At 38.8% G+C, this 16,713-nt stretch overlaps 1 protein-coding gene across 4 annotated transcripts in view; it reads right to left on the bottom strand.

Moving 5' to 3' along the window:
• Positions 1-16,713, bottom strand: part of LOC126470102 (oxysterol-binding protein-related protein 11-like) — a 197,960-nt gene that overhangs the window by 81,615 nt on the left and 99,632 nt on the right. For all 4 annotated transcript variants that reach the window (XM_050097675.1, XM_050097676.1, XM_050097674.1 and 1 more), the window contains 2 exons: positions 13,502-13,721; positions 5,007-5,248 (listed from right to left, as the gene is read on the bottom strand). In XM_050097675.1, the coding sequence (XP_049953632.1) occupies positions 5,007-5,248; positions 13,502-13,721 (462 nt within the window). The remainder of the gene's footprint in view (positions 1-5,006; positions 5,249-13,501; positions 13,722-16,713) is intronic.

Below are 16,713 nucleotides of genomic sequence, written 5' to 3'. Positions count from 1 at the left end.
CCTTCCTTTCTTGGCATTTCTTATTACACTTGTAGTCATTGATGCAACCACTGACTTATGATCACTGATACCCCTTCTACATTCACGGAGTCGAAAAGTTCCGGTCTATTTGTTGCTATGAGGTCTAAAACGTTAGCTTCATGAGTTGGTTCTCTAACTATCTGCTCGAAGTAATTCTCGGACAAGGCAGTCAGGATAATGTCACAAGAGTCTCTGTCCCTGGCTCCAGTTCTGATTGTGTGACTATCCCATTCTATACCTGGTAGATTGAAGTCTCCCCCTATTACAATAGTATGATCACGAAACTTCTTCACGACGTTCTGCAGGTTCTCTCTGAGGCGCTCAACTACTACGGTTGCTGATGCAGGTGGTCTATAGAAGCATCCGACTATCATATCTGACCCACCTTTGATACTTAACTTAACCCAGATTATTTCACATTCGCATTCGCTAATAACTTCACTGGATATTATTGAATTCTTTACTGCTATAAATACTCCTCCACCATTGGCGTTTATCCTATCCTTGCGGTATATATTCCATTCTGTGTCTAGGATTTCGTTACTGTTCACTTCCGGTTTTAACCAACTTTCCGTTCCTAATACTATATGCGCACTATTTCCTTCAATAAGAGATACTAATTCAGGAACCTTGCCCTGGATACTCCTGCAGTTTACCAATATTACGTTAACTTTTCCTGTTTTTGGTCTCTGAGGACGGACGTTCTTTATCAACGATGATAATGTCCTCTCTGGTAAGCCATCAGGTATTTTATCGTTTCGCCCAAGGGGGGGTCCCTCTAACCTAAAAAACCCCCGTGTGCACGCCACACGTACTCTGCTACCCTAGTAGCTGCTTCCGGTGTGTAGTGCACGCCTGACCTGTCTAGGGGGGCCCTACAGTTCTCCACCCAATAACGGAGGTTGATGAATTTGCAACCATTATAGTCGCAGAGTCGTCTGAGCCTCTGGTTTAGACCCTCCACACGGCTCCAAACCAGAGGACCGCGATCGACTCTGGGCACTAGGCTGCAGATATTAAGCTCAGCTTGCACTCCGCGTGCGATGCTGGTTGTCTTCACCAAATCAGCCAGCCACCGGAAGGAACCAAGGATGGCCTCAGAACCCAAGCGGCAGGCGTCATTCGTTCCGACATGTGCTACTATCTGCAGCCGGTCACACCCAGTGCATTCAATAGCTGCCGGAAGGGCCTACCCGCTATTTTCCTGAGGGGCTCCATAACCCGCCTAACGTTGGAGCTCCCTATAACTAATAGGCCCGCCCTCTGTGACTGTCGGGACCTTGCCGGAGAATCGGCCACTGGCCCAACAGGCGAGGCATCCTGTGGTGGCTCGGAAACGATGTCATCACCACTAGGAAGCACCCCGTACCTGTTGGAAAGGGGTAAGGCAGCTGCCACGCGGCCAGATCCCACCTTCGCCTTTCGGCCAGGCACGCGCGAGCCCACCACTGTCCGCCATTCACCCTGGGGTGATGGCTGACCTCCATATGAGCCCTAATTTTTCGTATCTTATCTTCATGGTCCTTACACGCAGTGTATCTTGGAGGCAACAGAATCATTCTGCAGTCAGCTTCAAATAACAGTTCTCTAAAGTAAGGGCATAGAGGGAGGTGCGGGGGAGGGTATGTGGCACCTCCAGGGTTACCAGAGTATCCTTGTCCTCCACCTCATTTTTAGCCTTTGGTGGCAGGGGTTCTACTGAGGGCCTATCACGTTAAGTGTGGGAGTGGAGAAGGCTGGGCAGCCCTGGCACCCAAAGGTCAGTTCTTTCAGCCACTGGTTGGCGTCAGGCCACTATCTTAGGGTGTTCAGGTAGAGGGATCCTGAGAGGAGCCCTGTCACCAATAGACACCAGAAAAGGGAGTTGTTCCTCCAGCTAAGTCTGGGAAGTGGTTCCTGAAGATGGTGCCGAAGAACTGGTTTGGACAAATTTGAGGTAGTGAGAGTGATAGCTGTGACTTTCGCTTAATTGGTCATCACATCAACAAGAAGTAGCCATTCATACTTTTTTCATTACACAGTGAACAAAATGTGGTCAATAAATTTATATTCCTGAATTTTATTTTATTTGTTCAAGACTGGCAAACCAGTGAATATGGAGGATGGTGTTCCACCCAACTGCAACACAAAGTGGTTGCTTGTGGGGACTACCTTTGTAAAGTGATCATCTATAGTTACGGTATTTTGGGTCCATTGTACAACATGATGACATATGACCAAAGCATAAGAATCTGAAGCACCTCTTTGGTGGTGGGACTTAAGTTTTCACCTCACACCTAGTCACCATGACTAACCTTTTCTAGCAGGTAATTTCCTTCAAAGGCTAAAATGAAAGTGCCTCTATCTGTTTGATTATCCTCAGTATCTTCTTGGATGCATCGGGTTGATTGATTGAGAGGGGTTATGGGACCAAACAGTGAAGTCATCAGTCCCACAATTCCAAAGTGAGTCACAGAAGAAAGAGGGTCTGCTAAAAGTGGACGCATCCAGTCATGGGATTCAAATTATAAAATAATGAACATTAAACACACAAAGTAAAGGCATAAAAGGTGAGACCAAATCTAAAAACTGGAAAAAAAGGGGGGGTGAGGGGGCATGGGGTCACAGTCCGACAAGATTGTTTGGCTGCATCAGACAAAATGTATGCTTCACCAATCGAGATAAGCCCATAGCTTCTCATCCGTTTGCAGAGTAAGGTCTCTGTGGAAGATGATTCCTTGGAGCATATTCAAAGTTTTATGTGGCGCAATGGTCACTGGTATGTCACTCACATGCCTGAAGAGCTGTAGATTGTGCAGCAGAGGACGATTTAATCAACAGCGATCCATTATGCTTTCTTCCCAAAGACTCAACTTCTCCAAATTTCCAATATGTCCCACAAAAAATAATGGTTTTGTCATAGTAAAAGTATTTCCATCAGTTCAAGTACATTAAGAGTTAAATAAATTGTTTTGCTCCCAAGTGTCTGGGTTGTCCCTATTCCCAGAGGGTCACCAGGGTAAGGAATGCAGATGGGCTGTAACTGTCTGCATTGATATTTCTACACCTGTCTGATGATATGGCCAGATATGAATGGCCGTTGTTTAAGTGTAGTTTAATATGTTTCATCGGCAAAAAAATATGCTGATGCCACCTTACTCCTATCACAAGTTCTCCCAATGCAGCAAAGGCCATTTAGTGCAACAATCATTTCTGGGAGTCCTTATGCCCCAGGAAGATGGACATCTACTCCTTGGCATGCATGGGGAGCTAGCAGTTCAGGCACCAGCAGTGTGATTCCTATGTTATCAGGGGGCTCAACCAAAAAGGCAGGATTGGCTTTCTTGGTGGCTTTGAAATGCATATAAAAGCCTACACAGGTATTGCACGCAGATGATCTTAAATGCTGCACACAGTAGCAGTATTTAAGGTGGTGTTTCGAAGTCAGTCCACACTACCGAAAAATTTGGAAAATGTGGGTCAAACACAGAAGGGAACCAAAAATTACTTGGAATAGCCAGGTCAACATCAAAGGTTGTCATTATGGGAAAGAGAGTAAGAGAAAGGAGGAGAGTCTGAAATGACAGATTGTAGCACAAGAAACTAAGTGGGTGCTGCAATAGCTTGGGCCCCCATGCTCACTATACACACAGAACGTGTTTGAACTATATATTCTCTGAGGAAAACTTGACTCTCGCCATGCTTTTAAATGTAAATATAATTTACGTTTGTTTCAGTTGTTCATACTGTATTGGCTTGAAAGTAAATACTATTATTATGTCACGAACATTTTTACAAAATTTAAGCTTTGCCTGCTTTTCTTAAATCTATAAAACAGTTCTCTTTTTTTGTCCAAATTTCAGAAATTTCACGGTTTCTAAATGTGTATTCTGTGTTTTATCATTATTAATTTATGATGCCTAACATCAAATTCAACATGGACAGAAACTATTAATGAATAATCAAAACAGTCATAAATAAACAATACATTTTTACTTCGGAAATTACAGATTTTTTCCTATTTTGACTGTAGTGGTTGGTGATCACATATTCATGGTTGGGTTTCCATACAAAATACGTGTCTCACCTTGCCCCAAAGTGAAAACTAGATTATACAGGGTAATGCACAAGTGCACTTACATTCAAGGCTGGACTGAATGTCCTAATGACTTACCTGTACAGTAACTTCTGACTGCACGGAAAATTCTTGGAAATTTGTTCCAGTCACCCATTATTACACAGTCCTTTTCCTTCATTTTTACAAGAGACAGTGTAGAAAACAGTAGATTACTGTTTAGCAGTTTTGATCTTACGTCAGTTTAGTGAAACTTAATTGTCTGTCATTTTATACATTATTAACTAATGTATACCTCAACATTTACTATTATGACTGCTGCAGCATTTCAGTTTCTCTTTTTGTGCTCAGAATCTTTGCTTCATTACACAAAAATCCTCATTTTATCAACCTGCATAAAAAATAAGTTTAATACTTTATGTGTCATCCTATAATCACTGGCCCAATTTGATTAACACAAGACAATATACAGTATGTTAATCCCAAGTATCTGAAAACTGTTCTTAGCCTGCATTCAGCCTGTTTTAATCGGCAATGTTTTATGACAGACAATCTACTACTTTCTGAATAATTTCTAAAGCAGTTGTTTCCCTGTTGCCTTGCTTATCTTTAACATAGTCAAATCAAAGCTTTTCCAAAACAAGAAAAAATTCCCACTCCCATATCAACCACCAGACAAATGTTCAAGATGAATATTCCAAGAACAATTTAATTTAGAATATAATATCTAATTGTTTTATAAGTTCCATTAAACTGCTCAAATAGAATTGTCTTTAGAATAGCATACGACACTTTTTCAGAACTTCATACCCTTCAAGTACTTAAGTACCATTGATAAGCAGATGGCCTTACTATTACTGCTAACCATCTTAACTTGTTCATACCATCATTATATAATGGAAGCTGTTCTCTGAAGATGACCTTCACTTACCAGGAGGATGATGTGACACTTGCTCTGCTATATATGTAACTGTTATTTCATTGCATGAGTTGTCTGTTGTTTGTTTTTCATCTACTGGGAGCACAAGCCGCCATGAGCATCTGAATATTTCACCAATAATTGGATTATACGGCTTCTTTGCGACAGGGCTTCTACGGCCCATATGAAATGAAGTTAAGTACCACTCCAAAACCGCAAGCATTCTTGCTTCTGGAGTATCTGCATCAGGAATCCTACAAAATGGCAAGCAAGTATTATCAGATATGTTAATTGGAACAAATGTTGTGACAAAATTGCTGTCATGTAAGTATTTAAATATAATGAAACATATCCAATAGAGTAATTTGGTATCCAAGCACTGATGTAGAGTAAGCTTTGTGTTTGTGTCTTTAAGCTTATATTTCATATGGTTTTGCATGTAATCAATAGAATTACAAGAACACAACTGATTATTTCTTTAGATTTTGAACTGTTCCTGAGGTACGAGACTGTGGTATCATGAGAATGTGTTCTTCTTCACAACAACAGATGGTTAACAAAAGAGCTCATAACTCAAGACAAAGGAAATGAGGAGGGGGTGAGAAGAGTTTCTGTCTCCATTCTCACCAATGGCCTGTTTTGTTTGAATGAATTAATGAATGAATAAATAAATAAAGTGATCAACATTCTGTTAACAATGAGGTCATTAGAGTGAGTGTAGGCCTGGACATGGCAAAGATGAGAAAGAAAATCTTTCCCTTTTCATAGGAACCAGCTGACCATTTACCTTATTTTTCTGATAAATAGGAGTTTATTTTCCTGAAATGATATTTATACTCAAGTTGTAATTTTTTTATCTGTGGTGTTAGAAAATTTCTTGCATGAATGTGAAGATTTCGTAAAGACCCTTCCCTCCTCCCCCTGAGCAATCAATTTGTATGAAAACAGAAGGATCCTTCACAGCACCTTTACTTCTGCACAGTCATTAGATACATAAACAACCTAATTCAAGTCACACACTTTGAAGTCAATTACATACCTTCATGTCAATCATTTAAAAGTAATCAATTAAAGGTATTGACACATATTACTTATCTGCATCACAATTCATTGTAAGAAGTTAATATTAAACATAACAGATTATAGAACGAAATAAATAAATAAATAAAAACTTTGGTTGTACAAGAAAAACATAGATACAACATTTTCATAACAACAATAAACTAGACTATATCAAATATTTTCTTTTCAATGTTATGTAAATGACAAAATGATAGCATTTACAAGTCACAGAATATTGCACTACAGTCTGTATCAATCTAATTAAAAATTAGACACCTAACAATTTCAAAGTAGCAACTGCATTTCTAAAAATGTTATTTCACTTCCTCATTTCTATATACACTGAAGTGACAAAGTCATGGGATACCTCTTAATATCATGTCAGACATCCTTTTCCCCAGTGTAGTGCAGCAGTTCGAGGTTGCATGGGGTCAACAAGTTGTTGGAAATCCCCTGCAGAAATATTGAGCCATGCTGCCTCTATAGCCATTCATAACCGCAAAAGTGTTGCCAGTGCAGGATATTGTGTATGAACTGACCTCTTGATTACGCCCCATAAATATTTGATTGGATTCATGACATGTGATCTTGGTGGCCAAATCATCCACTCAAACTGGCCAGAATGTTCTTCAAGCCAATCACGACCCAGTGACATGATGCATTGTCATCCATAAAAATTCCATCACAGTTTGGATACGTGAAGTCCACAAATGGCTGCAAATGATCCCCAAGTAGCCAAACATAACCATTACCATTTAATGATTGGTTCAGTTGGACCAGAGGACCCAGTCCATTCCATGTAAACACAGCTCACACCTTTATGGAGACACCACCTGCTTGGACAGTGCCTTGTTGACAACCTGGGTCCAGGGCTTAGGTTTGCACCCCACTTGAACCCTACTATCAGCTTTTAACAACTGAAATCAGGACTCATATAACCAAGCCACTATTTGCCAGTTGTCCAGGGTCCCACTGATATGGCCACAAGCCCAGGACAGGCACTGCACATAATATCATGTTGCTAGCAAATCCCTTAGTGTCGGTCATCTCCACCATAGCCCATTAATATCAAATTTTATCCCACACTTATTTCTGGAGTTATTTCACCCAGTGTTGCTTGTCTGTTAGTACTACAGCTCTATGCAAATGCTGCTGCTCTTGTTTGTCACGTGAAAGCCACTGGCCACTATGATATTTGTGGTGAGAGGTAATGGCTGAAATTTGGTATTCTCAGCACACTCTTGATACTGTGGATCTGAGAATACTGAATTCCCTAATGATTTCCAAAATGAAATATGCCATGCATGTAGCTCCAAGTACCATTCAATGTTCAAAGTCTGTTACTTCCTGTCGTGGGGCCATAATCATGTTGGAAACCTTTTTAAATGAATCACCTGGGTACAAATAACACCTCTGACAATGCACTGCACTTTTATACCTTGTGTACACGATACTACCACCATCTGTATGTGTACATATCGCTATCCCATGACTTTCATTAATTCAGTGTATTGCTTTTGCTTGAGTATATGATGGGACTTTGTCTTATTCGATTTCACATTGACTGCATCAAGAAGCTTCAACACGAGGCTTTATCTCTCAGATCATGTGCTAGATATCAAATTAATATAAATTAATGGAAAGTGAAACATTTCCACAAGACTCATGCTTAAAAAACCACACAATAATACGAAGTCTTAACATTCAGCTTTGTAAGAAAATTATGCTGATGTTCAGTAAAACACACACACACACACACACACACACACACACACAGGAACGTTATAGATGTATAAGAGATTTTATGATTGAGGACATACATATGAGATACTTTCAAGAAATATCATGTTACAAGAATTTAAAAAGTTGCAAAGATTATACATTGAATTCCATTGAACTGTCATCAGAAGCCACACATTTACGTCTATTTATTTATTTACTTATTTATCTCAGAAAAAGCTGATAAATATTTTTTCTTAAAGAAACTCTGTTGTATCTCCTCACCACATACTTTCTCCATCAGGTGGCTGTTGCTCTATGATGAACAAAGGTCATGTGGGGCACAACATAATAAAGAGTACGAGTGTAATAAATATAGAGACTGGTAACTAACAGGAAATGTTAAGACACATTTAAAATGGCAGATGTGCTCTTATGATGAATTCACATTCATCATTGTCTTCTCTACATAATATTCATCACAAACACTAAATGCTTCTGTGGTAGCTCACTGGGCTACTGCCTGGAAGTCTGGCACAAGCCCCTGTCTCCAATGTCAGCCATCATTGCACGACTGGCACATGCGACACAACAGTCACTCCACATCCCATATTGTGAAGCGGGACTGCCAGGGGGAGACAATGCAGCCCAGCGACCAAGCATGACAGCTGTGCAGGTGCCTCCAGCATCACCTGCGACACACTGTATACATGTGCGGTTGCCGCCTGGCCATCACCCTCAGTCTGCTCTAGCTCATCGTGCTATTTACTACACTAACTAGAACTGTATTGTACCTGTTTTGCCACGTGGCAATGCCACACATTGTATCCTTTGTGAGCTATTGTGATGTGAAATTCTTAAATATACTTTTTTTGGAGGTGTTATCTCTCTCTCTCTCTCTCTCTCTCTCTCTCTCTCTCTCTCTCTCTCTCTCTCTCTCTTTTAACACTGGGAGTTACAACATAATTGGCAATAACGATGGGATTTTTCCTGTTCATTACACAACCCGGACCCTGTGAAATAGGCTACCTTACCAGGTGCGTTGATGAAAGTTGTCGTACAGCACTTTCTGCAACAGCTGTTAGGAGGATGGTAACATCAGGAAGCCTTCTTGTCATTGTTGCTCTCCCAAAAGTCTGCAACAGATCTGCCACCATTCCTACTTTGTGGTGAGACTGCAGAAGAGTTGGAAATGTACTAGAAGTGGCTCCAGTAGCACTTTGCCGCATTCCAGGTAATGGATTCAGATGCTGTAAAATCACTTTTTCTGTCATGGATCAGACCCAGTACGTACCAGCTTTCGTGCAGACTGGCCCCTCTCACAGAACTGACACACCTGGCCTTTGACAAAATGTGCACTCTGTTAACTACCGACAATGCCACGACATTGCATCCAGTGTCATAAAATGCCTAATCAGTCATACCACATGTAGGCAGCTGAACTGCAGGTACTCAGTCCACAGCTGCCCAGGCACCCATGTGTGGGTGTGGAGCTTAGGACGCTAGGATAAGCAGATCCTGGCAGTCGTCCAGCAGTACTGGGGAAGCTCTGGGTTCACTCTGTCCCTGGAGGACTGGACATGCCATCAAAATCAAATCTGCCCATGGCAGGGAGACCCAACCAACATCGCCTGTGGGCCCTCTGGTGGACACACAGCACGGTGACACCGCCTTTCACTTCTCTTCTGCTAGACCCTCAGCTATCTTCCCTCTTGTTCCCAAGCTGTTCCTGTCCTCTGATCCTACCTCAGGCATGGATGTGTGTGATGTCCTTAGGTTAGTTAGGTTTAAGTAGTTCTAAGTTCTAGGGGACTGATGACTTCAGCAGTTAAGTCCCCTAGTGTTCAGAGCCATTTGAACCTGTCCTCTGGTTCTCGGACCTGTTTGCTAATCCCAGCCATGCCCTTATCTCCCTCTGTTTACGGGTGACCCGAGATGAACAGATATCAGAAAATCAGGTTGCAGCATAGAGCCCTCTGGCGCTGGTCCCACCACTGTAGCTCCCTTCCAAGTAGGTATACATGGAAAAATAATCTGAACAGTAATGTCCAAACTGCAGTTACATTCCATGCTTAACAAAAGAGTTATTGAATTAAGCATTTGCAATCATCAATCAATGAGTCTGAAAATGATTTAATGTACTTTCTTCTTTCTTTCTTTCTTCAGCTGCTAAATGTTTTATCATCCACAATATGTGTTATATTCAAAACTTGCCTATCTTTGTAAATTAGCACCTCATTCTGTACTAGCACATCTGCAAGGGCACATCAAACACACATCACAAAATAGGAATATTTTACAAGGTATCATTTCATTGACTCTGATAATGGCATAAAATATAATTTAATTCATCAGACAAATGTTTCACTTTGCTGTGTCAGAAATCTGTTGCTTTTAACTATCATAGCCATATTAATTCTCCAATAAATAAATACCTGCTATAAAAATGTATGTATGTATGTATGTATGTATGTACGTTCCACATCTCCTCCTAAACTACTAAACTGATATGAACCAAACTTAGCACAGATATCACTTACTGTCTGGTAAGAAATGCTGTGGGGGTAAGAACCACCTACTTACCAAAGTAGTGGGGGTAGGAGTGAAAAAGACGTGTAGGCCATGATGCCCAAATAACCAGACATTATTTATCCAGGATTTGAGAATGGTAACACTTGCTGACTTCAAAATTTTACACATAATTTCACAGCTTTAAGAAATGTTTTCTTGCTGACACCCCCACAAAATGTTGAAAGGAAAAAAGTTATTGCTAACTAAATTTTCACTGCTGACAAGTAACAGTGCTGCATCAGGCATTATGTTTTATTTTATTACTAACTTCATTTGTTACACATTTTGCGGACAGTATTCGTATATGCTACTGTGTGTACCATTAAAGCAGTAATTATCAACCTGTTTCATTGATGAAATCTTTCTCCAAAATTTTTGAGAAGGTGATGTATTTCAGAATAGTATCCCACCTTAGCACCAATAGTATCCTTAGCAAATCACAGTTAGGTGTACACAAACCAGATTTTACAAGCATTAAATAGTAAAATGCACCAGTTGGTATTTTCTGCGACCTCTCTACGGCAGTTGACTTTGCAAAACACAGTATTCTCCTAGATAAATTAACATTCTATGGATAATGTCATATCTACCAAACGAAAGCACAAAGTTGTGCTTAGTAATTCAAGCAATACAGTCCGGAGACATAATTCTGACTGGGGAAAAATCATGTATGGAGCTCCCCAAGGTTCACTCTTAAGTCCACTACTGTTCCTCATATATGTAAATGAACTTCCATCTAGTATATAACAAGCAGTATTAATTCTTCTTGCAGATGACACTAGTATTGTAATGAATCCAAGCATACATACAGAAACAGAAGAAATGGTAAACAAGGTTCTTAAAAGTATCACTGACTGGTTTTTTGTGAATGGTCTCACCCTCAATCTTAAAAAGACCCAACATATCCAGTTCTGCACATCTAGAGGTACTACACCAATGATATGTTTAACAAATGGTGAGGAAATAATAAACACAGTGCAAACTTCAAAATTCTTAGTAGTTCATATTGATGAGAATTTAAATTGAAAAAACACATTTTGGAACTCCAAAAACAACTCATTTCAGCCACATTTACACCTAGAATCATTGCAAATCTTAGGGACAGACAAATCAGTAAGTTGTGATATTTTCCATGTTTTTGTTCAATAATGTCATAAGGAATAATGTTCCAGGGTAACTCATCTCTAAGACAAAGTCTTCATTGTGCAAAAAAGTTCTGTGAGAATAATATGTGGTGCTCACCCACAGTCACCTTGTAGACATCTGTTTAAGGAGTTGGCCATTGTCACTACTGCTTCACAGTATATTTTCTCCCTCATGTAGTTTCTTGTAAATAAAACCACTACAGTTCAAGAGGAACAATGAGGTATGTAATTACAATACCAGAAGGAAAAATGGCATTAATTACTCCACATTACGGTTGTCCTTAGCACAAAAAGTGGGAGCACAATGTCACAACAAAAATTTTTGATTATTTACCCACTGATACAAAATATCTGACAGACAGCAAAGAATTATTTGATAACAAACTGGGAAAACTTCTCCTTGATAACTCCTCCTATTCTGTAGGAGAATCTCTGTTATTGTAATGTGTAAAAAGTGCTGGGTAAGAATTATTAACTCACATCTGTACATCTTTCTTATTCTTTTTATGAAAAAGAAAAAAAAAATAGAAACGTACACAATGTAACTGTCTGTACAAATTAATTTGTGATGTGATGTATGATGACTCATTCCACATCATTACAATGTATCACACAAAATGGCCCATGGAACCTGTTACTAACTAACTGACCAACAAAATTAGATCATTGTACAACAAATAGTTCAGGTGATACGAAGTCAAAAACACCAAGGCGTGTGAAAAATGCTTCATAATGCATGACAGTTTAATTTATTACTTCTTTTACCAATAACTTTACTCCCAACACATTTCGCAGACAGTATCCACATATGCTACTGTATACACCTGCAAAATTATATCATCATACAACACAGTTGTACAATGATATAAGATAAGATGCCATAAACATTGAGCTATGTGTAAACAAAACTGTAGGGCGAAATGTGCAAGGGATACAGGTGAAATATGTGTACAAATATGCATGAAGTATGTCAAATATATGTGATGTGCATTCATGGGTAAAGCTGCGTGTAAAAGCTCCTCCGAAACCCCTGGACAAATTCAACCAAACTTGATACACATGTTACTTACTACTGTTAAGAAATACTGTTGGAGTAAGAACTACAAACCACCTATTAGGGTGGTGGTGAAGGTCAGAGAAAGGTGAGAGACAACGAGACGAAGAAACAGAGAAGGAAGGAGGTGGTATACTAATAGAAGATTAGAATAAATGCATACTCTGGGTTGGGTCGTGTGGGGGAGGAAACCAGACAGTGAGGTCATCGGTATCATCAGATTAGGGAAGGAAGTTGGCCATGCCCTTTTCAAAGGAACCATCACGGCATTTGCCTGGAGCAATTTAGGGAAGTCACGGAATACCTAAATCAGGATGGCCAGACACGGGATTGAACTGTCGTCCTCCCGAATGCGAGTCCAGTGTGCTAGCCACTGCGCCACCTCGCTCAACATACCCAGGCAATGACAGGTACTCACCTAGTAATTTATAATCATAAGGTTGGTAGCCTTCACATATAATCACTAAATAATAAATTAACAGATCATTTGGTATCTATAAATTGCCAGTCTTCGATCAACAATTACAGATGAAGTTTTAAATTAACTTTACCTGTGTGCAGGATGAAAGGGATTCAGTGAAATTCTGATATGAAATACCCAGAATGTGAAATGTTTAACTTAAAAATGTCAATGATGTAATGCAAGTTTACAGTTCTTCATATTTCTGGTTGTAATTAACAGACCACAATTAAATTGCACCTAAATTCATACAAAACTCTACAAACAAAGAACACAATATTTTTATAGAGCCAACAGCCTAACCGTAAATGAAAATCCAGAGAGTTATATGCTAAAGGATTTATTAGTGATATATATGAAAAAAAAAGGAATACAAGAATCTTTTACATACAGTAATAAGTAACACAATTCCCTGTAAAGAGGTGGGAAAAATGTTCCAAAATATGATAGTCAACAACCATTACTCTCAACAAACATTTAATATTAAATATTTTACCTTACAAATTCAGCTGTGTGCCCCATGCAGTCAGCAAACATTTCAAGAAGGGAACGCCGTTCTAGGATGAAAGTGGGGAGAACTACTCGTGTTAGGTCCATTCCGAGTTTCAGCTGCGACAACAAATGCAAAATAACAGATTTGTGTTCTTCAGTGTCATCTTGATCACCATCACTTAGATCTTCATTATCAGTAACTTCCTCATCTGGATTATAATCATCTGAAATAGTTAAAGAAATAACCACTAAAACAGAAAATTTAGTGTGACGTGAAATCACTATGAGATATAATAAATACCATGTAATGAAATTACGATTATCTTAGACATATGCATTTAATTTCTGCTGAGATTCAAAAATTACAGTGAAAATATCATGAAATATTGTGGCATTGAACACAGGAATCTCATTTTTCATGTGATGTTACCAATAAAAATAATTCTTGATCTCATTCACATACACATTCAAGGCTCAGTAAAACAAATGTCTTTTACAGATAATTAATTTTATATGCTATTATTAGACAAGTCATCCAATAAGGCAACATATGGTTCAACTCATTAAACAAAATGCAGAATACACGTTTCTTGTAACGTTCAGAAACCTATCTCAAAGAAATGAAAGTGGTTCAGCAGCCTTGCTGAGGAGTCATGCTTTAACACATATAAGCAAGTTGTCTTTGTAGCCAGTTGCATCTCAGCAATGAGAGTTCTGAAAATTGTTGGAAGTAACTGCTTGTTGTTCTCATTTCATTGGAGTTTGTGTTTTGTGTTAATTCAGAAGAAGAAATACCCCATGCCTGTGTAAATAGCACAAATTCTTCTGTTATATCTGTAGAGAGCTAACCCTGAAACAGCAAAACAGAAACTTAATTATCTTGTAATAGAGTGCTACAAACTTTATTTTGGGGGTAAAGTTGGTGACCATGACAAGAAATGACCCTCCCACATATGAAGGGCTTATTTCAATAGTGGTACAAGTCCATTACCTTCACTTTTCTGTCTATAATGCTTCTGAAAGTAATGATCCAAACAAACATAAAGAAAGGTTCATCTCTAGCAAGAAGCCATATGCTTGAATATTTCTGGTATCCCAACTGCAGATTTTTCAGCACTCATTTAACTTTAGGACTTTGTATCTCAATATGAACAAAAATGGACTTGTACCACTATTGAAATAAGCCCTTCATATGTTGTTCATCATGTACTACACTCCTGACAGGTTGGTTACAAGGATCACACCACATAGTCTTTGCTGTTCCCATGGTCTGGAGGGATCAGCAGATCACACAACAGACATATTTTTTGTTAGATAGATGGGATCACCTTAAAAACAAAGAAAACTGTTGTATCCTAATTTACCATATGTTATACGGTCTTTATACAACAGTGAACAATTGCCAATACCAGTGCCTTCTAATGGTGTGTTTACACCTGTGCGCATTATGCCCAGAGGCTGTGCTACTGTGCTTGCAACACACGGAAGTAGAGGCAGGCATGTAGGTTGCATGCTTCTCCTTCAACATGTGTGTGCAAGTCATTCCATACACACCTGTGTTCACAGAGGGCACCTCTACTTCCATGTGCGAGCAAGCTACAACCGCACGGCGGTTAGTTGCAAAGTGCACAAGTGTAAACACACCTTAAAAATGTGACAGTGAGTGAAGCTGAATACAGTTATATTTAAAAGGCAAAAGACAGCAGAGGAGATATCCATGCCAATTCAACATTTCAAGGGCACTGAAAATCAAATGTGCCACACTTTGTCTCAAGGATACCGCAACAATATACAGAGTGATCCATTGATAGTGACCGAGATAAATATCTCACGAAATAAGCATAAAACGAAAAAACTACAAAGAACTGAACTCATCTAGCTTGAAGGAGGAAACTAGATGGCGCCATGGTGGGCCCACTAGATGGCGCTGCCATAGGTGAAACGGATATCAACTGCGTTTTTTAAAATAGGAATCCCCATTTTTAATTAAATATTTGTGTAGTACGTAAAGAAATATGAATGTTTTAATTGGACCTCTTTTTTCACTTTTTGATAGATGGCGCTGTAATGGTCACAAACGTGTAAGTACGTGGTATCATGTAACATTCAACAAGTGTGGACGGTATTTGCTTCGTGATACATTACTCGTCTTAAAATGGACCATTTATCAATTGCGGAAAAGGTCGACATCGTGTTGATGTATGTATTAACCCTGTAATTGTGGGCAACTTTCCAGTTCCTCCGTGCAAATTGCAGGGAATTTTTATTTGATAATGAGAGTAGTTGTAAGGATAGAATTATTGAAACGTAACAAGAAAACCAAAAATGTGCTTTAGGGTTCATTTTTAATTGACACGTGACACAAATAATGTGAGAAATTCGAAAATTGCATTTAACCTTACAAGAGTAGATGATAAACTTTCTGAGTGTTGTATCTTACAGGGAGACAGAAGGCAATTTTTATCCCTATTCTGCTAATGCTATTTTACCCTTTGAATAGGTACACTTTTCAAAAGAACTATAAGTGATAGAACAATGAAATTTTTACTGCGTATATATATAACATATATGCCTCAATTTACAAATAAAATGAACATAATACCTCATATAGTTTTGAAGGAAAAAAATATATTCTTTCACTAGTAAAACTTAACTTTTTTTGTACATTAATTATTATAAAACAGTTTCTGATCGTTTGGTGGTTCTCAATTTATTTGTAATAACTTATTACCATCTGAAGTACAAATTGACCAAATTTCATGTTTCTAACCCCATTAGTTTATCAAATAATGGTACCTGAAAGTAAAAAAAAGGTAGTTCTGAGAAAACTCCATTTAAAGTTTAATATTGCAATTCTAGTATAGTTATTGACGAGAATTACTTACCACTAATACTTTTCTGCACTATACTGAGCAGCATCTGAACCATACTGATCTTTTCTTCTCTTGGTCCCTCTTCTTTTCTGTCTGGCTTCTTTTGTGCATTTTAAATTAGCAATATCTGCTTTGCAGATTCTCTCTATCTATTTGCATCAAGGATTTTGCAGTATTTCCAGTAGATTTTATGCCCAATAATTCCAAAACATCCAGTTTTCTAATTACACCATCATTGAAGCATAAAATAGCATCATAAATGTCAAATTTGATGGTTGTAAGCTGAACAAATACAGTTTTCGGTAACCAGTTCCAAATGACAGAATTCACACATTCATTTAAA

The sequence above is a fragment of the Schistocerca serialis genome, chromosome 3, assembly GCF_023864345.2.
Source record: "Schistocerca serialis cubense isolate TAMUIC-IGC-003099 chromosome 3, iqSchSeri2.2, whole genome shotgun sequence".
NCBI classification, from domain to species: Eukaryota; Metazoa; Arthropoda; class Insecta; order Orthoptera; family Acrididae; genus Schistocerca; species Schistocerca serialis.
This window is presented reverse-complemented; position numbering and strand designations above follow the sequence as displayed.